General features: G+C 36.3%; 1 protein-coding gene across 1 annotated transcript in view; it reads right to left on the bottom strand.

Moving 5' to 3' along the window:
- Window positions 1-656: 656 nt before the first annotated feature.
- The window catches only part of RNF11 (ring finger protein 11), a 46,948-nt gene continuing 21,202 nt past the window's right edge, over window positions 657-26,402 (bottom strand). The window contains exons 2-3 of the mRNA XM_028511653.2: window positions 3,955-4,124; window positions 657-2,585 (exon numbers count right to left, since the gene is read on the bottom strand). Coding sequence (XP_028367454.1) covers window positions 2,414-2,585; window positions 3,955-4,124 — 342 coding nt within the window. The 3' untranslated portion in view covers window positions 657-2,413. The remainder of the gene's footprint in view (window positions 2,586-3,954; window positions 4,125-26,402) is intronic.

Below are 26,402 nucleotides of genomic sequence, written 5' to 3'. Positions count from 1 at the left end.
AAGATTCTTTTATTTTTTCCTTATTAGGCTTTTCAGACATTTAAAATCCTATAGCCAAACATGAACACATCTTGCTCAAATCTAAATATGATGAACCTGTCATCTGGCTTTAGAAAATCGAAGTTATCAAGCTTCTACACCTATCATTAGATGGTATTAAATGCCAAGCCATAAAAAATACTTTCCCAAAAGTATATATACCTAGAGATTTAAAAGTAATTAATTAAATCTATATGTACCTATTTTAAAGACAGGATTAGGTAACTTGGGGAATACTGTCATGTAATCAACTCTAACTTTAGCCCTTAACAATTGTATTATAACTTTATTTGACTTCGGAAAAGCCAAAATTGATGTTTTTTAACATAGTAAGTGATGACTGAAATCAAAGAATACAAAGTACCCTAAAAAAAAAAAAAGTATTCAGCTCAATACTGGTTCCTTCAATATCACTGCCAAACGTCTGTGATGGAAGCCTTGCATAAAGAAGACTAACAATAACACAGAAAATGATTTTTTGTAAAAAGTTCATTTACCAAATTTAACGATCTAGGAAAAAAAGTCTGGCTATAATACTTGATGACACAGACATCATATTTAAGCAGAAAATACAAGAATAAAAAAAGTAAGGTCACTAAAAATACTACACAATTTCAGGTTTCCTCCAAATTTGCTTTATGTAATTGGGTGGATATAAATTAATAAACAAAAACTTAAGCAAGATACATGTAACAATTTAACAGAACCTGACAATCTAATTTCTTTCATTTCCCCCCTCAAATTCATCTTGAAGTCTTTCCATCATGGGGCTCATAAGAAAACAAACCAACACATGGATAGTAGAGTCAAACATCAAATCTTTAAGAAGTACTTATGACATACTTAATTCCTCTATAATGCAGTTATGAAGAACCTTTAGGATACTTGTGTTTTGTATGTAGAAAAGTGTTAGAGTCAAATATTCAACTCAATATAAAATAATAAGAAACATTTCGGATTTGTTAAGTTGAAATTGCTTCTCCTTTTTCTAATTTTTTTTTAGCTGTATATCACTGAGCTGAACAAATGAATCACCTTTGAGTACATAAGGGAAAATAAACACATGCTAAGTGGATAAAACATTACAACTACATCTTTACTAGACCATCTCTACCTCTAACATTTCAGAAGCTTAGAGATTCAGTGTTCTTACATTAACTGCAAGAAAAAGATAAAGGAGAAATTCCTTCTTTTTTCAGATGACAACTATGAAGTCATGTGATTATACAAATTCTGCATTTGTGTGCAAAACATGAAATACATTTATCTTAATTCTCCTTGCTTACCAGACCTGTCAGTCAGCTAGCAGGGCTTCCCAAGAAAAATGAGACTGAGATGCATTTTGTGTAACTTCAATTAACCTCAGCACTACAATAATAAGAGATGCAGTATCCTTTTGTTATGGTTCAAGACAACAGGGAGGGAGGTCATAAGAAATAAATCAAAATTGTTAAACTGAGAAACTTTTCTCAGTTTCACCATGGTGCCACTTTCATTTTTACATAAGCCTCATGGCATAATTCTATTTCAATAAATCAGAAATCTTAATATTTAAAATTTACCTTTACTTTTAACTTTTATCACCATATTAACCAAAATAATTAGATAAAACGCACAAGAAAGGGTAATATTAAACCCCATTTAATTAGAGTTGGTTTCTTGACACATTATCTCATTTTTTTAATAGAAAAGGGATAGTGCATCTCAGTTTGCTTACAAGCTAGGAGATCACTTTGAATTCTGCATTTCCTAACTGCAAACAGATATAGCACATAACAGGTTATAAATAAACTGGTTTTCAAGCATAGAGCCAGCCCCAACGATAATAATACACTATTAAAAAAGACCTAAGGCAATGAATTCCATTTCCAATGGAAAAAAAGAACTGTGCAAACAAGCTTAAAACTACTTTTTTTTTGTGCCAGTGTTATAAAATGTAGCTTTTAATAAAACCTTGACCCAAATGCCAGCAACTTGAGAAAAGAATTTAGGGTTGGGGGGAGAAGAAAGTTATATCATTTAGGAAAAACAATCACTATCTTTTTCCTAATCTTCAACACACACAATTGAAACATGTACAGCTGCTGTAACACTTTACACAATTCCTATGTACTGGAGCAATAACAAGATCTAAATACAATTATACTTTTTTTAAACACTGGGTCAAGGCTTTACATAAAAATACCATCCTACTTTTCCCCATAAGTTTCTAAAATATGACATACTTTCCCCTAACATCTGCAGCCATTCAGAAATCTTTAGGAAACTTTGTGCATGATCTTAATTCCTAATCCCTGGCTCTTTGGGCTCAGTGACAAAAGATCAAAACCACCAAAAATGACGGTTCACTTGAAGTCAGATGAGAGATCCTGGCTCAATTTGTCTCATAGGATGAAAGCAGTGCTGCATCAACTGGCTCCATGCAGGAGGGGCACGTGAAGGATCTCATCAACCAGTCATCTATACAGTCCAGATGATAGATGTGCATGCACGGCAGAAATCGAATTGGGTCCCCATAAACAAAGTCCATCATACAGATCACACACCTGTTGGGAGTGAGGGAGAAAAATTAGAAAGCATTTTTAGAGAAGTGATCTCTTTAGAATACTCTTTAAAATCTCATTACGAAGACAGTGTTAATCTGAACAGATAAAAATGTCATCCTACCACCAAAGCAAATTGAAAATTTTTCCTGTAAGTGTTAAACCATCCACAATCTCTTATTTCAATTCCTGATTTGAGAGCAATCAACATAACACAGAGAAATGGACCACATGTGGATCAAGTCCATTGCCAGAACTGTGCTTGTAAAACAGATACATGTAGAAGACAATGAAAGGAGAATGTGATGCTTTAGGTAGGAAACTACCAGCTAAATAAACTTTGTTTCCTTGAACTGAGTTTTTAGTCTAAGTCCAGGAGTAAGACAGTTTGCATTTTAATAACTACATATAGAAACAGAATACTAATTTCAGCCTATTTATTGGCCTGCTGTAGGCTGGAATTCTGTTCATTAACCCCAGTTTCAAGTTGACCACACTCTTCCTCATGTTCAAAAAGCAACCCAATTCTGCAGTGTTTCAAAAGTCAGTATTCTAGATAGGCTACGATCTTAATTGCCAGCACTAAATGGTGCTATGGCTCAAACAGTCAAACATCAACACAGTAAATTACATCAAGCTTGAATTGGCAAGACCACTCTCAACCTACAACAAGTATGTCTGCCTTCATTAGAAGCTCTCAGACAATAATTCTGAGGACAAAAACTCCCCAGAAGTAAAATTTTATATTCAACTCATCGGGCTTAATAAAATCGTTCAAGAAACTGATACAAGATTTTCCTCATATCACTAAAAACCCTTATGAACAATTTATTTTTTTTAGTCTGATTTATTTGTTTATTTATTTGAATAAGCCAATTGATTATGGCTACATAACCAACCAAAGTATTCTTATATCACAACTGACTACTTAACTATACCTCTACTGTTGTTTTTCACTAAATAAAACTATGGTGAATATCTTTATGCATAAAGCTATAGGAACTGGAGTGAAGTACATATTTTGGGATAATCTCTAGAATTAACTGTTTCAAAGGGTACAGTAGACCTGAAGGTCCTTGACACACTGCCAAACTGCTTTCCCAGCTGAGGCAATGTTGGTACTAGTTCATACAAAGATGGATCATTTTTAGCTGACATCAACTTTCATCCAAATGGACACAAGCAATATATAAAATGGTTTATCATCATTTTTAGCTATTTTTATATAAAAGTTTTCTTAAATTGCTACATCTAAATATTCTCTTGCATTAACTGATTACAGTATCTGACTAATAAAATGCAGGGAGTATTTTTCAAAAGAAAATCTCTGAAGGTAGACCTCTGAAACATGTATAAATTTATTAAAACTTACTCTCGGATCTTTTTTTCTGATCCATCTCTTCCAGGGTCATAAACTCCTTTCGGCAGATGCTGTATGAGGCCTATTCTTTGAGCTATCCTAATCTGCTCCTCTTCAGTCAGCTGAGTTGCTAGGCGAGTCTGGCTAGGTGTTGGATGATAGACTGGAACTGGAACTTGTTCCTAAATTTTAAGAAATGGAGAAAAGGATATTTTATTAAAAATCTGTTTTTTGGGTTTACATTTTTCCTTTGTTTCTTTTATTTTTCACTGGAGGGAGGACGGGAGTCTAGGGAGAGGTAGCCTGAGCTAGTGTACAATGGTATGAGATTCTGTTTTATTCCAATTTAACTGTAGCATACCTGACCTACTTTGAAGGATATAAACACAAGCTTCCCTGAAAAACCAACATGAAATGTTATATGAAGTATTTCTCCATGGGGACCATAAAACCCAGATAGATATTCATTCCTGATACATGAATAGATAAATCAATATAATTAATTCATCTAATAAACTGTATGCAATGTCCTGAAGGTCACAATGGAGTTTTGTGGCCTCAGTATACCATTACACCATTTACATTAGAATTGGCCAAAACTTACAGTCAAGATGGAGGTGTAGGTAAACATGGCTCGCCTCCTTGCACAACTACATCAAAATTACAACTAAAATATAGAATAACCATCACTCAGAATGGTCAGAAATTGAGATGAACGGGAGTCTGACCACTACAAAATTAAGGAAACCACATCCATCTAGACTGGTAGATCCATCCAGACTGATGGAGGGCTGGAGACACAGAATGGGCTGGTCTCGCACTGACGTGTGGTGGACAAAAATTCAGGAGGGCTATCTCGGGAGCGAGGAGTTCTAGCCCAACACAACACCAGGTCCCAAAGCCATGGTTCCAGTGCCAGGAAGATAGGTCCCAGTAACTTCTGGCTACAACAACCAGTGGGGATTGAGTGGGTACAAGAAACTTCTGGAGTCCCAAGCAGTTCCTCTTAAAGAACACACACAAAAACTTACTTAGACTCACTCCTTCTGAGCTCCAGCATGAGGGTGGCAGCTTGAAAGGTACCAGTGGCATACAGGGAGGAACTGAAATGCCTGACATTAGGTGAGAGCTAGGAACAGCTTTCTCGCAGTCAGAAAGGTACGCAGAGGCCATTGTCCCTTTGCTGAACCTTCTGCCTACAAAGCCATGAAGCCAGCAAGCAGGTGGCATATCTGAGACTCCATCAACCTGGCTAATACCGTTTGCCCTACTCTGGAGATCCCCTGAGGTTCTGTTCCACCCAAGTTGTTAACCATAGCTTTTCTATATAGGACTTGGTTCACACTTCACAACTTCCTAGATCTTTTCAAACAAGCAGCTGACTTCTGTTAGTCCTCAGGCCTCATAACTCTTGCTAAGTGACCCCAGGCCTGGCACCAGAAGCAGCCAACCTAGGATCACAGCTTGGCTTTGCCTGGGAATCTCCAAGCCCAGCAAAAGTTAGCAGCCATGTCAGGTTGCTTTATAGTTCATGCAGGGTGGCCTGGGACAGAACACAGGTTGGGGCTGACCTTGCCTGCATCACCTGGGAAACCCCAGAGCCTATGCATCCAGTGGACAGCTACAACCACATCAGAGCACCACCACCCTGCCCCTGCACAGATGATCCTCCACAGAGGGCAGAAGTTGGTGGTCTGTGGTCACAGCCAGTCCTTGTAGCTGACTGACCTGGGTAAATCTCTCCCATTGACCTGCTAACAGCAATCAAAACTCAATTACAAGAGGAGGGTGTACTCAGCCCACACAAAGGTCTCACCTTGAGTACCCAGCTTGGGTGATAGGGGAGGTTGTGCCACTGAACCCCACAAAACATCTACTGTATTAGGCCACACTACCAAGACAGGGAGTCATAGCAGCTCTACCTAATACATAGAAACAAACACAGGGAGGCTACCAAAATGAGAAGACAAAGAGACACGGCCCAAATGAAAGAACAGATCAAAACTCCAGAAAAAGAACTGAACCAAATGGAGATAAGCAATCTATCAGATGCACAGTTGAAAACAATGATTACAAGGATGCTCAAGGAACTTAGTGAGGACCTCAACAGCACAAAAAAGATTCCTTCATCAGAAACGAAGGATACACTAATTGAAATAAAAAACAATTTACAGGGAACCAGTAGAGCAGATGAAGCCAAGAATCAAACCAATGATTTGGAACATAAGGAAGCAAAAAACAACCAATCAGAACAAGAAAAAGAAAAGAGAATTAAAAGAACGAGGACAGTGCAAATAGCTTCTGGGAGGACTTCAAATGTTTCATCGTTTGCATCACAGGCATGCCAGAAGGAGGAGAGAAAGAGCATGAAATTGGAAATCCATTTGAAAAAATAAGGAAAGAAAACTTCCCTAATTTGATGAAGGAAATAGACAAGCAAGTCCAGGAAGTACAGAGAGTTCCAAACAAGATGGATGCAAAGAGGCCCACTCTGAAACACATCGTAATTAAAATGGCAAAGGTTAACGATAAAGACAGAATTTTAAAAGAAGCAAGAAAAAGTTATTTACCTACAGGGGAATTCCCATAAGACTGTCAGCCGATTTCTCAAGTGTCATGAAAAGCAGGGGCCTACAGCCAAGATTGCTCTACCCAGCAAAGATATAATTTAGAATCAAAGATCAGATAAAGAGCTTCCCTGACAAGAAAAAACTAAAGTTCATCATTACCAAACCATTACTATATGAAATGTTAAAGGGACTTATTTAAGAGAAAGGAGAATATCAGAACTATGAACAATAAAATGGCAATAAATACATATCTATTAACAATTGAATCTAAAAAACAAACTAAGCCAACAAGAAGAGAAGAGACAGAATCATGGATACAGAGAGCATTTTGATGGTTGCTAGATGGGAGGGGGGTGTGGGAGAATGGGTGAAGAGGTGAGGGGATTAAGAAGTACAAAGAAGTAGTTACAGAATAGCTATGTGGATGTAAAGTACAGTACAGGAAATGGAGTAGCTGAAGAACTTATCCGCATGACCCATTGGACATGAACAATGGTGTGGGGATTGCTGTGAGGGAGTGGGGGGGTGCTGGATGTAGGTGGACAAAAGGACAAAAATTGGGAAAAATGTAATAGTATAATCAATAACATAATGAAAAAAATAATAGACATGGAAAATGGAGGGAAAAAAAAGCACTGGCTACTACAGGCTCTTATTAGCAATTTTATTTTTTCTTTCCATATAGACAGCAACCTTAACATTAATTTACTCTTTACCTGAAAAGACTGGAATTTGTTGCGATAAACTTTTATAAAATTCCTTTTAGGTTTTTGGATATGATAACTGGGTGAGCCAAAATGAGACCACCTTTCCACCCAAATGCAATACACAGCTTTTAGGGATATAAATTAAATAGCCAAATACCTGCTTATCATATTATTACTATTTAAAATGTATTTAGACATGTTCCATATTGGTTTTCTACTCACATCTTTAAAACAATTTTATTCATACTCTTTATATATTCTTTCAACAAATATTCACTGAGTATCTGTTATGTGTCAGGTGATGGGGAATTTAGAATAAACAAAAATAAAGTTCCTAGAGTGACAGAAGTTGCTACTTTACATAGGATGCTCAGAGAAAACCTCTCTGATGAGACATTTGAGAAGACACCTCAATGAGGTATGAGTAAGATAGTGCATCTCTGATCTAATAATTTCATTGTGGCTAGAACTATTTGAGCCACTTAACATATAATAAAAAATTATAAAAACATATAATTTTTTATTATATGAGCCACTTAATATGATGTTTTCCAAAGAACATCTGCACTGAGTGAACTGAGACATATCACTTTGCATCCATGTATGAAACTGTCACAGGGAATATAATGTCAAATCACAACTATTTACTCATATTACATTAGAAAATGCTATTTCCATTCATCCTGTAGGATCACTCATGATCTCTACAATTTAAGCACTTGTTTATAATATCAGCCAACATTTGCAACTATGAGATTTTGCCTCCAGGAGTAACTGCTAAATTTGTGTTAAGCTTTAAAAAGAAATTCTGTGAAGTGACCTCCATAATCATCCAGAGCTGGCATCAATTGGGGCTGTTTTGAACTAAAGGCTTCTGTGGTTCAAAATAAAATAAATGAGAGAGCATCCACCCTGAGAATTTATAAAGGTGCAAATATAAACATATATATCCTTTCCAAAGAGAAATTTTAGGGAAAAGTCTCAGACAGATATAAGTCAGGGGAAAAAAACTTTACCACAACATCACCTAAAGATACCATTGTCCCTTTAAATTAGCCCTATCCTTATAAACCCCGTTTCTCACAGAAGTTATTGAGTTTCTTGTCCAAGACAGTTCAATGTAAGACTTTAAATACTCTTTTTCTCTGGGATTCAGACCAAATAAATGTAAATCTGTTATCAAACAATTAAGAGTATATTCTCTGGTACAAGTAAATTATCAGTAGTTCAATGTTTCATCTTTATAAATTTCCATACAAATTCATTAATACTTAAAGTACTTTCATACTTTTATCATTTAGGAAATAATAATCCAGCATGTGAATGCTTCTAGAAACTATTTCTTTCATCCACATATTTATTTCATGTATATTACATGCAAAGAAGACCTCATATTAATAAGAATGGCCCTTGGATCCTGACAACCTTGGGCTTAAGCTACTTCTCTGCCACTTAACGAGAGTAACCATATTTAAGCTATTTAACCTATCTGGATTAGATCTTACCTTACTTATATAAATAAGATTGTTACAAACCTTAAATGAGAAAGTTGGTGAACCTTGGAATTGGAGAAAGTCTACAAATGGTAGTTAATACAACCATTAATGTTACATTCAAAGAGCTGTATCTATTATTGTAGCCAAACTAGCTGTTTTCTGTAAGTTCCATGCTTTTCCATCTTACCGTCTTTGCTCTTGTTATTTCCTCTACCATTCCCTGCCGGTCTATTGATATAACTTCTCCCTGTCCAGTATGTTGTTGACATGAATGAACCCTTCCCCAATCCTCCTTCATGACACTCAATATTGACAGACTCTGCCTCTAGCCTCAGCTGAATTATACAGGTGTTGTCTACCTAGAAGAGAATTAGGAAGGTTATACAGAATACAGGGAACTTCTGTTACATGTGCAATCATCATGTAAGAAAACTGTCAATTGTTCTAGCTTTCACAGAGGAAGGTAAGTACCAAAATGACTGTGTTTCTCTGGTAGAGCTTGAAAACTTTCTCTCAGCCCTGCATATCTACACTATGACAACAGGCAATTTTTTTCTTTATAAACAGAATTTTTTTAAATGAGTATTTTCTTTTAAATGAGCTTTGTACATATACAAAATTTTTCAGTTTGTAGCTCAAATTCAAAGAACATTTTATATGCAACACATATATTAAAGCCCTATGTTATACACTAGAAAAATAACTGTTTACTAGGCTTCACAGTGTATATAAAAGTAACTTTAGTTGTTAATGACCATAAATATAGCCATTGCATCTCTGGTTTAGCTAGTCACTCCCTTCAAGGTTTTATGGCTGATAGGCAAACTTTCAATGCAGAAAAGTTTCATGGTTCAGGGTCAAAAAGACTGATCTTGTTCTGTGACTTATTAGCTTTAAGACCTTGGCCAAGTTTAACCTCTATGAGCCTCAGTTTCTTTATGTGTAAAGTATGAAGACCACTGTAAGAATTAAAAGGGAATCCTAAGAGTCTCTGGTACCACATGAAACAAACATATAAAGGCTCTTTAAATTATTAGCTATTATTATCACAGTTCTAATATTATATGACTGTAGAACAGTGCCCCAATATTTACTTTGAGAAATGAATTGGATTTACAATTGTTTTCTGTCAATCATACCTTAATGAAGCTGAAACTCAAATAAATAAAATTTAATTAAAAGAAAAAGAAATGAACCCCTGGCCAGGTACCTAAGTTGGTAAGAGTATCATTCAGATACTCCAAGGTTGTGGGTTCGATTCCTGGTCTGGCACATACAAGAATCAACCAAATGAATGCATAAACAAGTGAACAACAGAGTGATATTTATATTCATTCTCTCTCTCTCTCCCCCATCCCCAGCCTCCCTCAATAAATACATAAATAGGCAGAGGTAAGCACAATTTTTCAAAAAAGAATCTTAGAGTTCATCTAAGACCAACTCCCCCTTTTTTATCGACTCAAGCTTGCCTACCTTGAGTCACATAATTACCAACAATGTTGAAATTAAAATTTTGGTCTCCCTTTAAGCCAGTAGTTTCTATTACACTGTTTGGTTGCTGGATAGCAAGAAGATTCATTAAGTTAAATGATTCGGATTTTATCCATTTACATCACTTTGAAGAACAGTACATTGAAATATTTCAAGGGAGCCATCAAAATAAAGCATTTCTAATAAATGGTTCTAGAAAGGTTTTTCACTTGCAATAAAGGTTTTATAATTTCAATAACATCTAGAATTTAAGAATTTCAAAGAACATCAACTCCATCTACAAACTGCCCCTGTAAAAACAGATTCTATTACTGGTAGAAAAATAAACTCTAAAGTGTAGCCATACCTCCTCTGTCTGTCTTTCGATTAGAACTCCTGTGGACTATTTCAGGCAGTTCTTACTGTAAGGTTGGGGGAAGGTCAAATTCTGCTCCTACCTAAGCAAGAACACTAGAGGACAGTGTGCTCACTTTGGGAATTTCTATTCTCCAGTGTCACTTTCATAAACTAACTGGTCTGAAGAGGTAACATAGTCTACTACTTCACTGGGTTTTTTAAACATCAAAACTATTTTGTTTAAAAGAACCTTAACTCTGGTAGAATGAGGCTGGGATGGAACGGTCACCTAGAGGGGATGAGCATCCCCATCCCCTCCTCACCCCTTTCCTGGGGTACCTTGGCAGAATCCTAGAATCAAAGGAACAAAATTTTATTTAATATAGGATTTTCACTCTGAAAAATTAAAAGAGTAGAGTCTCTGCTATTTACTGTGGTGACTTGAGACACATAGCTTCATATCTTTGAATACAGGAAATAATAGCATTTTAGAGGATGATGATACATTTGTATATAAGAACATCAACGAGCTTTGCAAATGTCAACATCTGTAACTTATTCTAACCCTTAGTTTTCTCCCCATCATCAAATCACTCTGGTTTGCAGGCTTTAAGCTAATTGCTCTAGTCCCTGAATACAAGAAAACATGTTGGCCTCTGTTATGACCCCTGCAAGCTGTGAGTTTTTTAACCTTTGGATTACCATTTCCAGTCTAAACTACCTTCCTGACTCTCAGTCCCAGTCCAGCTGACCGGTCTTGATGAGCTGCCATCCACACCAGGATATGACGCATGTGAAGTCACACTGGAACAACTAGTATAAATAAGACTACGGGTAATAAAGGAGTCCAAAATCCTTAAACTCATCTACTACAAACAAAAAGAACTAAATTGCTTACAAGTAGTATCTCTACGCATGTGCTTTTTAAGAGGCTAGATTTCTTTGGTCTTATGGTTTTTTATGTAAAGAGAATGCAGAAAGCACAATAGAAAAGGAAAGCTCTAATTTATGAAGAAACTTACTAATAGATATTAAAATTAAAACCCTATCTTTTAATTATTCTCATTATGGATGCATTTTCTTATTTGGTATTTTTTGTTAAACCAAAGAAAGTCTCTCAGAGCCACCTAGATATTTTAAACGATTTAACATTCTAATTTCAGTTTACATGCAACTTTTCAGAAAGCCATAGGGGGAAGAAAATGACTAAGAACATCTGATACCTATATCTATCTATATCTGTATCTATATCTATATATATATATATTAAAGGTTTATTTATTTTTAGAGAGAAGGGAAGGGAAAGTGAAAGAGAGGGAGAGAAATGCCAATGTGTGGTTGCTTTTTGCATGCCCCCCATTGAGGACCTGGCTTGCAACCTACACATGTGCCCTGACTGGGAATCAAACCAGCGATGCTTTGGTTCACAGCCTGCACTCACTCCCCCGAGCTACACCAGCCAGGGTAGAACTCCTGATATTTTAAAGATGGACACTGCCTCACCCTTCTTACCACTCACACCTCATTTTAATTGCCAGCAATATCTGTTAAAAGTGGACTGATATATGAGTTATTGTTTAGTAACTAGAGATCCAATGGCATTTTCTAGGTGGCAAAATGGAATCTTAGGGATATAAAAACCACAATTTTTTAAGATTTAGATTCTAGGACAGTTCTCATGATTCCCTAACTGATGCTCACTGTGCTTAAACTTTTTGGGTAAATAATATGATTTATGCTGAATACCTGCTTTCCTTCTGGGAGTCTAGAATTTGAGTATGTGCTAGGCAGTTAGTGCCTGGTCAGGGCCTTGGGCTTCTCTGGTAGACAACTGTTCACACATACTGGCGCCATTCAATGCTGGAGGAATTGAGTGCGTTCTGTTAGACACCAGTAGGAGAGGACTCTTAGAAGCTTGTGCCAGTTTGCTATGAACACATGCACCTTTTCCCTTTGCTGATTATGATTTGTATTCTTTCCCATAATAAATCACATGATTTATTATGTGATTTACATAATTACAATTATAATTACAACTGATTACAATTGTATAGTCAACCTCAGTTCTTGAACGTCTCCCATCTGGAACAGTTTTGTTCTTGAACAGCCTTCTGGAACAAATTAAAGAACCAGGGTTCACTGTATATGCTGAGTCCCACGAGTCATTCTATGGAACTGATAAACATTCTAGATAATGTTCATAATGAAGAATACCCCCTGCACTGACTCCTTTTGTTTTCAAATACTTTATGTGGAGATGTTCATTAGAAATGCCCCTTGGAAAAAGGCGTATTGTGACAACAGTAGTTACACAGTACTTGTGTTTTATTCCTTTTCTTGAAATAAATTTAAAAAGACCCTTGAAGAAACTAATACTCTGAGCACTTTTTATATAGCATACACAAAAACGTCTTTGGATAGAGATGCTGTTATTGGCTAAATTGTCTCCCAAATTCCGTATGTTGAAGCCCTAATCCCAATACCTCAGCATGTGACTATTTGGAGTCACAAATGTGACTGGTTTTGTCCTGGCTTCTTCTGTCCAATTCTCTTCCTTTAATAACTATGTCCATGTTAATAGCTAAAATTACCAATTAGTTATAAATGATTCACAAATATGTGTTCCAGTCTAAATCTCCCTTTTAAAACTCTAGGCTCTACTTGAGAGTTCCAATTCAGTGTTCCAAAAGTACTTCAAAAAATCAACTTCCCTCCAAAATCTGGTCTTCTTTAAAGCTTTACTGTCTCAATGAATGACATTTTTTTCTAGTCCTGTAATATAGAGACATCCGTGGTACCACCATCTCCCTTACCCTACCATATTCAACACACCACCAAGTTCTAGTAAATGTATTTTCTATTGAAATACTGACAGAATCTGTTCTTTTCTTTCCATGTCTATTGCTAATACTCCAGTCTAAGCTCCCAATTCTTCCCTAGTATACAATATTAGCTACAAAATCGTAATTCATTATCTACCCAGAGTTAGGGCAATCCTTTCAAAACAAATCCAACCCTATGCCTTTGTCACACACATCTTAAAACTCTTTCAGTTAGCTTCCCACTGCTGTTAGGATAAAGGCCAAAGTCCTTAACAAACTTCCATAGTCTGGTAACCTACCTATCTACTTCTCCTTCCTCATATAACAATTCATTTGTTGCTATCTAGCCCTACTGGCCTTCTTTCAGATCCTCCTCCATCACCACTCTGCTTAAATATCTCTTTTTCTTTCTTCAGAGCTCAGCTGAGCTACTTCTACTTTCTCGGAAATCTTTCCTAACTAACCATTCTCCTCTGTTATAGGTTCTTATACACCAAGTTACTTTTCTTCACAGCTTTTGTCATGGATGTAATTTTATGTTTACATAGTTATAATCTGAATGTTAGTCTTCCCTAACAAACTGTTAGGATCCACGATAATTGTCTGTTTTTGCTCCTTACTGAATGATGAGTAAATCGTCTACTAAAAATATCACCTACAAATGCTAGTCACCCATTAACTTACTTTAGTGTCTGTTTTCATTTTCATCACTTTTTTAAAAAAAAGTGATTGATTTTATAAAAGATTTTTATTTATTTATTTTTAGAGAGAGGGGAAGGGAGGGAGAAAGAGAAGGAAAGAAACATCAATATGTGGTTGCCTCTTGCACACCCCCACAAGGGACCTGACCTGCAACCCAGGCATTTGCACCCTGACTGGGAATCGAACCAGTGACCCTTCAGGTTCTCAAGCCTGTGCTCATTCCACTGAGCTACATCAGCCAGGGCTCATTTCAGGGTTTCTTTACATTTCCTGGAACCCCCTGCTAATTGCTAAATACCTAATAAAGTTAGTAGTACATATGCTGTAACATTGGGGTTATAGAGTTGTTTTTGTTTTGCTATTTCTATGAGAACTGCTGAAAATAATGATACCTACCTCCACCACTGCCCCAAATAAGAACCTAAATATGATTTTGAAGACCTGTGCAAAATAATGTTTTATTTTTTTAATCCCCACCTGAGGACATTTTTTCCCTTGATGTTATAGAATGAAGGGATAGAGGAAGGGGGAGAGAAACATCAGTTGGTTGCCTCCTGTACACGCAGACTGGGGATCAGACACACAACCTAGATAAGTGCCCTGACTGGGAATCAAACCCATAACACTTTGGTTATGGGAAAACATTCCAACTGAGTCACATGGGCCAGGCCAAAATAATGTTTAAAAATTAATCACTTCCATAGTACAAGGGCACTTAGTACTAAAATGAATACTATAAATCAGTTTATGAATGCTAGCACCTTCAAGGGTGGTTCAGTTGGTTGCCCTCATCACTATGTCCACGAATATAATTCATGAGGTATTTTGGTTTTGGGTGAAAAAGGTATGTGATTATCTGTGCAATTATTTGATTAATGTATTTTCTTACCAGTAAACTATAAGCTTGATAAAGGTAGGGACTGTGTCTGTTTGCTTACCAATGTATACTATATACTCAGCACAGTATCCGACACATAGTAGGGACTCAATAAACATTACTGGATAACTAAATGATTTGAACCAAAGCACTTATCATGTTCCTGTAATTCACATCATATAGTCATATCAGGATTTTGGAAACACACTATGGAAAAACTGCTAATGTTCTGGATTAAGCCACAATAAAACCAAGAAAGAAAACCTCATATAAATTATAATGAAGATCCTGCCTCTTTCAAATTTCTGCCTATCTATCCCACAGGAACTTTAAGATGCCTAAAACCAAACTAATTACCTCTTTCTACTTCCACAATCCTTCTCAAACTCAGAAAATCTATGCCCACTATTTAGGTTAATGACAGAGAAATATAGTGGAAAGAGAAGAGACATTTCATGGAACTTCAGCTGTGGCCTTTACCAGGTAGGTAACTATAATACCTCTAAGCATAAGGTTCCTCACCAGAAAAATGAACAGAATACCTATCTTCAAAGAGTGTTACAAGGAATAACTAAGGAAATGTAAGTAAAGTACTTATCAAGATAGGGGCTCAATACCTAGCCTTCCTTTCATGACATCACTAGTCCTCCAAGGTAGACATCTCATTCTTCTCATTCCTCTTTCTTCCCCTTTCCTTTATCAACTACTTAAATGTCTTATAATCTTATCTATCATTTCCTCAGTATTGATAGAAAACACACATGCACACATGCATTTCCTCTGTGAATTTAAATTTTGAGAATTTATAATAAGAGAAGCAACAATGTTTTAAATAAAATTAAACATGTTTTTCTTCTTAATCCTTTCTTTAATCTGCCGTGTGAACAAGAGAATCCATTCACCTTAAATAAAAATTTAAAATTATTATAAAATATGTGTTAGGAAAAGAAATGCAGCATCATGGAAGGGGGTGGAACAATAAAGGAACAAAGGATTACAAAATAGGCTGAGGCAGAGCAAAGGAAAAAGACAGGGTCAGTCATACAAAAAAGCAAGATGTGACCTTCTCATGAGAAAAATCTCTGAAGCATTCCAGTTGCTTGTTAACATATAACGAAGAACCTATAAAATGATGAATGTTGTGAAAAATATAATGAGCCCCAATCTTATGGAGTTTACAAGCCAAGAAAGAAAGATCAAAGAGTAAATGTGTCTTATCTGAAAGGTACTGTATTAATAATAAAGTTGGACCAAATTTAGGGGATATGATTTCAGAAATTAAAACAATGAATCCAGTGGGGAAGTGCCTAAGTAATGTGCTGAGGCTGGAAATAGTACAAGTCTGGTTTGTGGTGAAGGAAAAATAAAGTCATTGCTAAAGAATGCAGCTTGTCACCAAAAGCTGTATCCTTTTCTCCAGTAGGAAATAAGAGTCAGCTCTTCTGATTTTCTCCTTACAGCCTCACAAGCTGCTGCTGGCACCACCCCCTCCCCAGCTGCAGTCTCCCACTGGGAATGTTTTCTTTGAATTTTGCCAAACTGAAACTCAAGGCCATAAAATGGAGGATTTGAAATAGATGGTCTCAGTGCACATTCTAACTGCTGTTCAATGATTCTTGACCAAAAAAACCCCAAGTCGACCAACCAAAACCCCCAAAGATTAGCATTAATGCACTTCCTGAATCATAAAGGATAATTTGTATATAAATTATACAATTATACATACCGAGGGGGAAAAAAGCCAGCATTCCCATCTATGATAGTGATAAATGAGGGCATGTTATATTTAATGAGAAAATATACAAACCAAAGTGATCTACATAGAAATAAACACTGCTTCCAGGGAGGTGTTCTGGCATTTGTTTGCTTGTTTCTTAAAGAAATAAAAAAGTTGGTTTCTTTCATTCATTGCATAAATATTCACTTATCATACAGGGTTATAAACAGTATCTTAATTGGAGGAGGGTTGGTAGGCATTATCAACACAGGCACTCAGCATTAAGCAAGCCATTAGATAAGCTTATTCATTCGTGTAAGTCTCAAGGCTACTAAAATCAAGGTCACATTTTGAGTCCAGGCACCTTAATCACATTTCAGATGCTGTTTCAGGCAAAAGAGAGAGATGTTGACCAAGACAGATACAAGATCTCAGTCTTTATGAAGCCTAAATTCCTCATAGTGAAGGGACACTAAGGGACAGCAAGTAACGAGAGGATAAGTACCTCACCCTCAGTTGCTACTATCCCTAAATGGCCCACTGTCTAGCAACTTCTGGGATAGGCACACATTCTAGTTGACCCATAGGCCAGCCAACATTTGATGACTTGTACCTCCTGACTGGTGAAGAGAGGCTGAACTAATCAGATTCTTTCTTCTCTCAGAATTAGAATTGGGAAAATAATCAACTGATCCAAAAAGTCATCAGGCAGCAAATAAGAGGCATATGTAAACTGAGGTTATGAAGAAACTAAAAGTATCAAAAATACAGTAGAAATGCTGAATGAAGCAGATATTAGGGGAGCCCACAAATGAAAAACCCTGAAGCCCCTAAGTAAGAGAGATGGGTATTGGTTCCTTGAAACCTTTCTGATTCTAGTCCATGTGTACCATAAAATAAAGCACCTCAGAGTTAACTTTGTCTAAGACATGAGTCTCCTAAGTACCACTACCATTTTCTTTCTTAAGTTAGACTACTTTTTCCTGCTCACCCAGCAAACTGGTGTCCAGATGGGAAATAGCACCCACTTAATGAAGAATTGCTTACCAGTAGGGCAGATCTCCAGGGTAGTTGGAAACCAAGAGCTATTCCTCCAACTAAGTACATTAGTTATGGTTGGAACTACTTCTTTGCTACAGCCAATAAACACTGGAATTTTACTCATTTAAGCATCCTATCTTTGAATTTTATCAGCTAACATAAGAATATGGGTTTCAAAATTTACCTTTCATCCTTAAATGCAAATGCAAATATAATATTCTTATTTGAAAGCCAGGAGTGATAAACCTAAGAATTCTTTGTAAAACCAACCAGAGTCAGAATATATGTAGCCTTTAAGGAGTTAAAAGATGCAAGCTTAAAAGGTGTATAAATTCCAAAATGAATATGTCTGTAGCAGCCAAGGGTTGGCTCTGGACCTCAGGAAGTCTGTTATTACATTTATTGCACTAAGTTCTCTAACAGATATCCCCCCCTCCACCTTTAAGTTATTTTTTAAAGGGTGAGGACTAACATCACCAATAAAAATCAATTTCCTCCAAAGACTATTGAACTTAGGTTGAAAGAATTTTGCAAAATAACAGTTTAGGAGGTATATTTCTTGGATTCTAACAGTTTTTGAGGCTAAATGGAAAACCATTTCAATCCATTAACTGTATATACCAATTAAAACATATGTTATTTCAAAAAGCATTGAAAAGTTTAAAAAAGTATATCTCAGCATTGAAGAAATATGATAAAAGGTAAATATAAGATAAAAGGCTACATTTAATATAATACCTTTATTGAGATATAATTCACACAATTAACACATTCAATGATGTGTAGTATGTTAAAAATTATGTAACTGGCTCTGGCTGATATGGCTCAGTGAACTGAGAACCAGCCGCAAACCATCAGTTTGCGCAGGTCATCAGTTTGATTCCCTGTCAGGGCACACGCCTGGGTTGCAGGCCAGGTCTTCAGCTGGGGATGTGTGAGAGGCAACAATCGATATTTCTCTCCCTCTCTTTCTCCCTTCCTTCCCCTCTTTCTAAAAAGAAATAAAAATAAAATCTTTTTAAAAGATTATGTAACCATTATAACAATTTTAGAACATTTTCATCATCACCCAAAAGTAACCCCATATAACCACTAGCAGTCATTCCCCAATCCCCTCCTCCCCCAGTTCCCCAGCCCTAGGCAACCATTAATTTGCTGTCTCTATAGATTTGTCTATTTTGGATATTTCATATAAATAGAATGTTTCCAAATTTCACCCATGTTGTAGCATGTATCAGAACTTCATTCCTTTTTATTGCTGAATAATATTGTGTTGTATGTATATACCATACTTTGTATAGCCATTTGTCAGTTGATGAACAAGTGGATTGTTTCTACTTTATGGCTGTTATGAATATACTGCTATAAGCATTATTTCTGTGTACAAATTTCAACGTGGATATGTTTTCCTTTCTCATGGATATATAGCTAGCAGCAGAATTGCAGGGTCATATGGTAACTCTATATTCAATCTTTTGAGGAACTAACAAAACTTTTCCAAAGCACCTATATCATTTTACATTCCTACGAGCAGTGAATTAGGGTTCCTTCCAATTTCTCCAAATCACTGCCAAACACCAATGGTTTTGATTCGCATTTCCTGTAAACAAATGATGTTAAGCATCTTTTCACATGCTGACTGGCCATTTATATCTTCTTTGCAGAAATGTCTATTCAGATCTTTTTACCCTTTTAAAAATTGGGTTTTGTCTTTGAGTTGTAAGAGTTACTTATAAATTCTAGACATCAGTCCCTCATCATATAAACGATTTATAATTATTTTCTTGCATCCTATGGACTTTTTCACTCTCTTGATGAAGTAGTTTTCTACTGAAGCAGAAGTCTGTAATTCCGATGATGTCCACCCTTATTTATTTCTTGGTCACCCGTGCTTTTGGTATCATATCTAAGAAGGCTTTGCCTAATCCAAGGTCATGAAGACTCACTCCTGTATTTTCTAAGACTTTTAGCTCTTACATTTAGGGATATAAACCACTTGAGTTAATTTTTGTATATAGTGTGAGAAAGGGGTCTTTGTACTATGTGGATAGCAGGTGTTCCAGTACCATTTGTTGACATTTGTTTGGCAAACACCTACATTTTAACATGAAATTTTTCCTAGAAGCCTAGTGAAATATGTGTATTTTGGCTAGAAGTGAAAGGAGTAAGGATTTTGTAAAACTGCTTCTCTGAAACACACAGGGTCTCTTGAGGAGGCCTAAAATTAGTATGGCCAAGTAGGTTTTCTACATCCTCTAGTTGGATCAGTTGTTGCAGCTCCTACACAGGTGCTTCCTTTTCTTTTTAAATACACTATTTACTCAATACCATATCCCTAATACCTTGCCTTCTAATTTTTCATGTTTCATGTAACATATCCTAACATAGGAAAGAAGAAAACAGTTATTTTATGATGATGCTCTTTAAGACAGATACCAAGAATGCCCTGGATCTCAACATTAAGACTCTGCTAAATAGCCCTGGCTGGTGTGCCTCAGTGGATTGAGTGCTGGCCTGTGAATCAGAGGGTCACTGGTTCAATTCCCAGTCAGGCGCATGCCTTAGTTGCAGGCCAGGTTCCCAGTGGGGTTGTGCAAGAGGCAACCACACGTTTCTCTTTCTGCTTCCCTTCCCTTCTCTCTAAAATAAATAAATAAAATCTTTTTTAAAAAATCAATAAAATGAAAAGATAACCTACCATATGGGGAAATATATTTACCAATGATACCTTGGACACTGATCACCAAAATATGTAAAGAATTCACAAGTCTCCACACCAGGAAGAAAAACAATCCAATTAAAAAATGGGCAAAGGACCTGAACAAACACTTCTCCAAGGAGGACCTACTGAGGGCCCAAAGACATATGAAAGAATGCTCAACATCATGAGCTATCAGAGAGATGCAAATTAAAATGACAATGAGATACCACTTCACACTGGTCAGAATGGCCATCATTAACAAATCAACAACACATGCTGGTGAGGCTGTGGAGAAAAGGTAACACTAGTGCACTGTTGGTAGGAATGAAGACTGGTGCAGCCGCTGTGGAAAACAGTATGGAATATCCTCAAAAAACTTAAAATGAAACTGCCTTTTGATCCAGTGATCCTACTGCTGGGATTATACCCTAACAATCCTGAAACACCAATTTAAAGATATCTATGCACCCCAATGTTCATAGAAGCATTATTTACGATACCCAAGTGCTGGAAACAACCCAAGTACCCATCAGTAAATGGATCAAAAAACTGTGGTACATTTACACAATGGAATACTATGTAGCAGAAAGACAGAAGGAGATCCTACCCTTTCAACAGCATAAATGGAACTAGAGAACATTATGCTAAGTGAAATAAGCCAGGTGGTGAAAGACAAATGACATATGATCTCACCTGTAATTGGAACCTAATCAACAAACAAATAAATGAGCAAAACAGAACCAGACATGGAAATAAAGAACAAACTGACAATGATGAGGGGGCAGGGAGGTGTGGAAAATGGGGGAAAGAGTGGGAAGGGTCAAGTCAAGAAACAGTAAAAGAACACATGGGCATAGATAATGGGGTGGGTGGGGATTCACTGTGGGAGCAGGGAGGAAGGCAGGGCAGGGGAGAGCTACGGGGGGAGGGGATTGGGACAACTGTAACTGAGCAACAATAAAATTTTTTTAAAATAAAAGCATTTCATTTGGAAAAAGAATAAAAAATATACAATGAAATGTTAACTGCAGTTACACCAGAGCATTGAGATGATGAGTTACAGTTATTTCTATGTAATTGTATTTAATTTGCACCCATGAAAAGAAAACCTTGTAAATTGGTGTCACTAAATAAGTAAATAAATAAATAAATAAAAGAAAATCCGATTTCTAAGCTGAACAGAAAATGAAAGCAATATAGAGGCAAGTCACAATGTATATGTAATTCTGCCAAGAACATGACTATTATCACTGATGCCAACTCCACTCTTTAAACTGAGGTGAAATTCACATAATAGAAAATTAATTAAAAAAAGAACAAAAAAAAGAAAAAAGGAACAACTCAGTGCCCTTTAGTACATTCACAATGTTGTGCAACCACTATCTCTATATACTTCCACTTTCAACACTCCAAAATAAAATTCTGTACTCATTAGCTGAAACTAATATAATAATGTATGTCAACTGTAATTGAAAAATTTTTAAATGATTAAAAAAAGAAAAATATGGAAAATGCTACCTCCCTGTCAGAATAAAACATCTTTTACAGGGTAAAAAAAAAAAATTCTGTACCCATTAGGTAGTTACCACCCATTTGCCTTTCCCCCAGCCACTGGCCACAAAGCTGTTCTTATTCTGGACATTTCACATAAATTCAATCATACAATGTGACCTTTTGTGTCTGGCTTCTTTCCCTTAGCCTAATGTAGTCAAAGTTCATCCATGCTCTAGCATGTAGTTTTAAGATGTAGTAAATCAATCACACACATACAAGGGCAAAACAAATAAATACAAATAAATACTATAATAAATAAATAATAATACAAGAACAAACAGTGCTTTGTGTACTCACAACTATACACCTATTTTGCTCACCCCTGTATAATATATATGTATACTTTATTTATTTATTTTTAAAGAGGGGAAAGGAGGGAGAAAGAGAGGGAAACATTGATGTGAGAGAGAAACATTGATGGTTGTGCCCACACAGGACTGAACCCACAACCCAGGCACGTGCCATGACCAGGAATTGAACCAGCAACCTTTCACTTTGCGGTATGACACCCAACCAAGTGAATCACACCAGTCAGGCTGTCCAATATTCTTTTGAGAGTTCCTTGCATGTAGGGTACTACATATCAGCTAAGCAATATATTTGGTTTCAACAATGTAATTTGGAGTTGCGCAAAGTTATACAAATTAGTGGAAATTAACTTTGCTTTTTTCTCTTAAAAGTGTATATAACTACAAGAGGAAAGAGACAGATTGTTAACAAATACCTTTTGTTGAACCGATTTTAGAGAAGAGAGGAAAGGAGAGAGAAAAATATCAATCTGTTGTTCCATTTATTTATGAATTAATTGGCTGATTCTTGTATGTGCCCTGACTGGGAATCAAACTGGCAACCTTGGCATTATTGGGATGATGCTCTAACCAACTGAGCTAGCTGGCTAGGGCCATCAAAATATCTTTTTAGAGACCACAAACTACTCTTGGTTTAGAAATATGTAATGAAACCCAATGGTAGAACATGCTATGTACTGTAAGTCAGGAATATTTGGTTCAGTCTGGTGTTACAAAACAGCTGTGCGACCCTGTCACATCCATTCAATCAAATTTCCAAGAGTAGAGGACATCAAATGTTCTTAAATAACTGGCCTGTATATTAAGCAGCAAGTATTGAGGAATCATTGCAGTGCTGTAACATAAAGGCTATATTTTAATAGGCTACCTGGCTGTGGCAGACTAGATATATTGAAGAAGACAATGAAAGATGGTAGGAACAAAAGTTTGACATAATAAACCAGAGGTTTTTAATCTAAGGCCCAGGGCTTAAAGGAGTACATGAATTCCTTAAAATTGCATGCAGAAGTCTGTACATCTTTCTAGGAAGAGAATTTATAGTTTTCAGTTTCTCAATAGTTATTAAATGAAAAAAAAAAAAACAGGTTAAGAGACACTTATGTGAACTTAGATGGTTGTCAGAGAAACAGAAAAACCATCTGAAAAAATCCAAACAAGGGGACAAGGAAAGTCTTGATTTTTTGATGCTCAAGAAGCCCTCTCAAACAACTCTAACCAAAAGTCAGCTCTCCCACCTCAAGCTTTCTCTAGCACCTGTACACTGTTTCATAATTTGTATCTTATACTTGGCTCACAGTAACCAACACTGTGAGTAACAGCACAGACACACTGAAGTTGCTGAAAAAAAAAACAAAACAAAACAAAACAAAAAACTAGCTACTTGAAAGTGTCTTAAGTCACTCTGCAAACAACTTTATAACTTAACCAATTTTTCTATTTTAGATTAAAATGACAAGTTCTACTACTGAAAAAGATGGTAGAAAACAAACTGTTTGGAAATTAGCAGGAATGTCTTCTTCAAGAGTTTCTGAACTCAAACCACTTTTTCCCTAAAGAGGGTTTCTTGCCCTCCAGATGGGCTAGATCCATTTAAGCTTGAATGAAGGGTCCCAATTTGAGGCTACCAAAAATAGTCTTAATTCTTCTCTATTAAAGGGGTCTTCTGAAAGTGTCTTTCAAATGACAAAAACATGTAGTTTCAGCAATTTTCCTGGCTGTTGTCTCTGACTCTGGTCCAGTGACTCCTCTCCCCCATCCGGTTTACTGACCTTGCCAGACTTCCTTAGGTGAGGTATAATTACTGCTCATTTTGATAGGGGAGCTCAAGAGTTAAAGATTTTAGCTTTAGTTGATAGGTAATAGTGACTAATGCATGTGGATAGCTGTTATTCCAGGAACTGGAATGCATGACCACGTGACTCCAGGAGCAATTCAATCCTTTGTTCCCCAGGGCGTCTGCAAGCTGTGGAGACAGTATCTGAGCCACTGAGTTCCAGGCAGGGATCACTGCTGATGTGGATAAAGAACTGTTGATCAACAGATAAAGAACTAGTAAAATCACTGCTGGACTGCTGCTCTTATCCAATTAACTTTTTTTCCAAACCTCTAACCTACCCTTCTATCCAATTAACCTTTTTTAATGAACCTGTCGCCCACTCTTTCTTCTCATAAAAAAGGTCGGGTTGAAAAGGATATTGAGATGGTTTCAGAGGGTAGGTAAGCAGCCATCATCATCTCAGATCAACTGGCCATCTGAAGAAAGTGCCCATGAAGATTCTATCCTTGTCTCTACTTATTGGTCTGGTAGTGACAGGCAGCATGAATGCCAACTTTTGTGGTTTCAATTTGATCAACTAAGTTTCCTCATATCAGCTCTTTTAACCTAAATATTCAGGTTGATTGTTCTGTATTTTAGTTGTAATTCCAGTTTGGGCCTAGGAGGAAGTCTGACCTAAATATTCAATTTCCACTGGCTGGCCCCCTAGCTTTCTAAACCCAGAACATCTGGGTGCCTTAACTTCTCCTACTGTCAAACATACAGGCCTATCTACAGGTTTACATTTCTCTAGTTAGTTTTTTCATCTTAAGATGTAGGCACAATGGTAACAACCTGTGTCCATCAAATAGGGAACTAGCTAAATAAATAATGGTACATACAAGAAAGAGTTTCTGAACTCAACCTTACTATGTACAACCTTAGAGAAGAATTAAGCTTTTTTGTACTGATTGGGAAACAACTTCAAGATATAGTAAGTGAGAAAAAAAAGGTGCAGAATGTGGATATAATGGGCTATGTTTTGTGTCAAGGGGTATTCTGTTTGCATGTATATAAAATCTCTTGGAAGATCCACAAATACATTAATATTAGTTATCCGTAAGATGTGGAACTCAGTGGCTGGAGAACAGAAGATGCTTCATCTCTGTGCTCTTGTAGAATTTGACATGAATGTACTATTAATTAATAATTAAAAATAATTTTAAATATTTTGTTTTATGTAGGCCAATCTTACTAAGTCTGGATACCATTGGTTTCCACCTTCTCAGAAATCTTACACTACAGAGTTTGGCTGCTGGCCCATTCAACCTCTTCTTTTCACTGGATCCTTCCCATCACAAGTTTTTTTCATTAAAACAAACTAATCCACTTTGAATTCCACATCCTATTATTACCCTTATTTCTATATCCCTTCACAGCCAGCCAATCTTCTCCCTAATCTGTCCTTGAGGTTTCTATATCCTAATCTCCTGGACAGATTCTTTCCATATAATCTATTACTAAATTCTGCTGTTTTTTTCTCTTAAATATCAACAAAATTCATATAAAACTCAATCTCTATTGCCAACACCCTAACTAACATGTTATAGCTAGTGCAGTGCCTTTCTAACTAGTTATCCAGTACCCACTACCCTCTTCCAAACTGTTCTCAAAGATCTCTTTTTAAAATGCAAATGTAATTTATATAACTACTCCCCGCCCCAAATCCTTTAGTGGCTGCCCTTCCACTGCTCTAGAATAAAGTCCAAAATCCTTAATAAATAAAATGAAGAAATAAAGGACCTGGCACAAGCATCTTAATGACTATCCTGATGATATAAGCATGTACCCACCTCTCTAAAAGGCTTTTACAGAGAGGCAAGTGTGGATTCCTAAAAGACCTTGTTTGAAGTACAGGACTTACAACTATTTTAAATATATTTCACAATCTTATCTTTTTTGGCTCTTTATCATAAAGTGTTTTCTAAGCTGCAACTCATAAATCTACTACTGTGGGTTGTGAAATCACTTAGAAGGTCGCAGCTAGGAGCTTTTAAAAAACAGAATATAGAGATGTATGAAACTTGTTTCTACTTTTATAGACTGAAGAATTGTGTAAATGTATTTTTTATTTTGAGTTTAAAAAAATGAAAGTTAGCAATATTTTGAGATTGTGATACAAATTTTTTTCAACAATGACTAAGAAATTATACTTCAAGTTTATTTTCTCAATAGATTTCAGAATTTCAGCCACTTAAAAATGACCCCATTTTATGCTACCTAATCTTAAATGAGGTCTGACAATTTACCCAATAGTGTTGCAACAGCAAAAATTTAACTGAATTCCTGTACCACACGCCTTCATCAGAACTCTGTGGCTCA

The sequence above is a fragment of the Phyllostomus discolor genome, chromosome 5 (genome assembly GCF_004126475.2).
Source record: "Phyllostomus discolor isolate MPI-MPIP mPhyDis1 chromosome 5, mPhyDis1.pri.v3, whole genome shotgun sequence".
Classification (NCBI taxonomy): domain Eukaryota; kingdom Metazoa; phylum Chordata; class Mammalia; order Chiroptera; family Phyllostomidae; genus Phyllostomus; species Phyllostomus discolor.
This window is presented reverse-complemented; position numbering and strand designations above follow the sequence as displayed.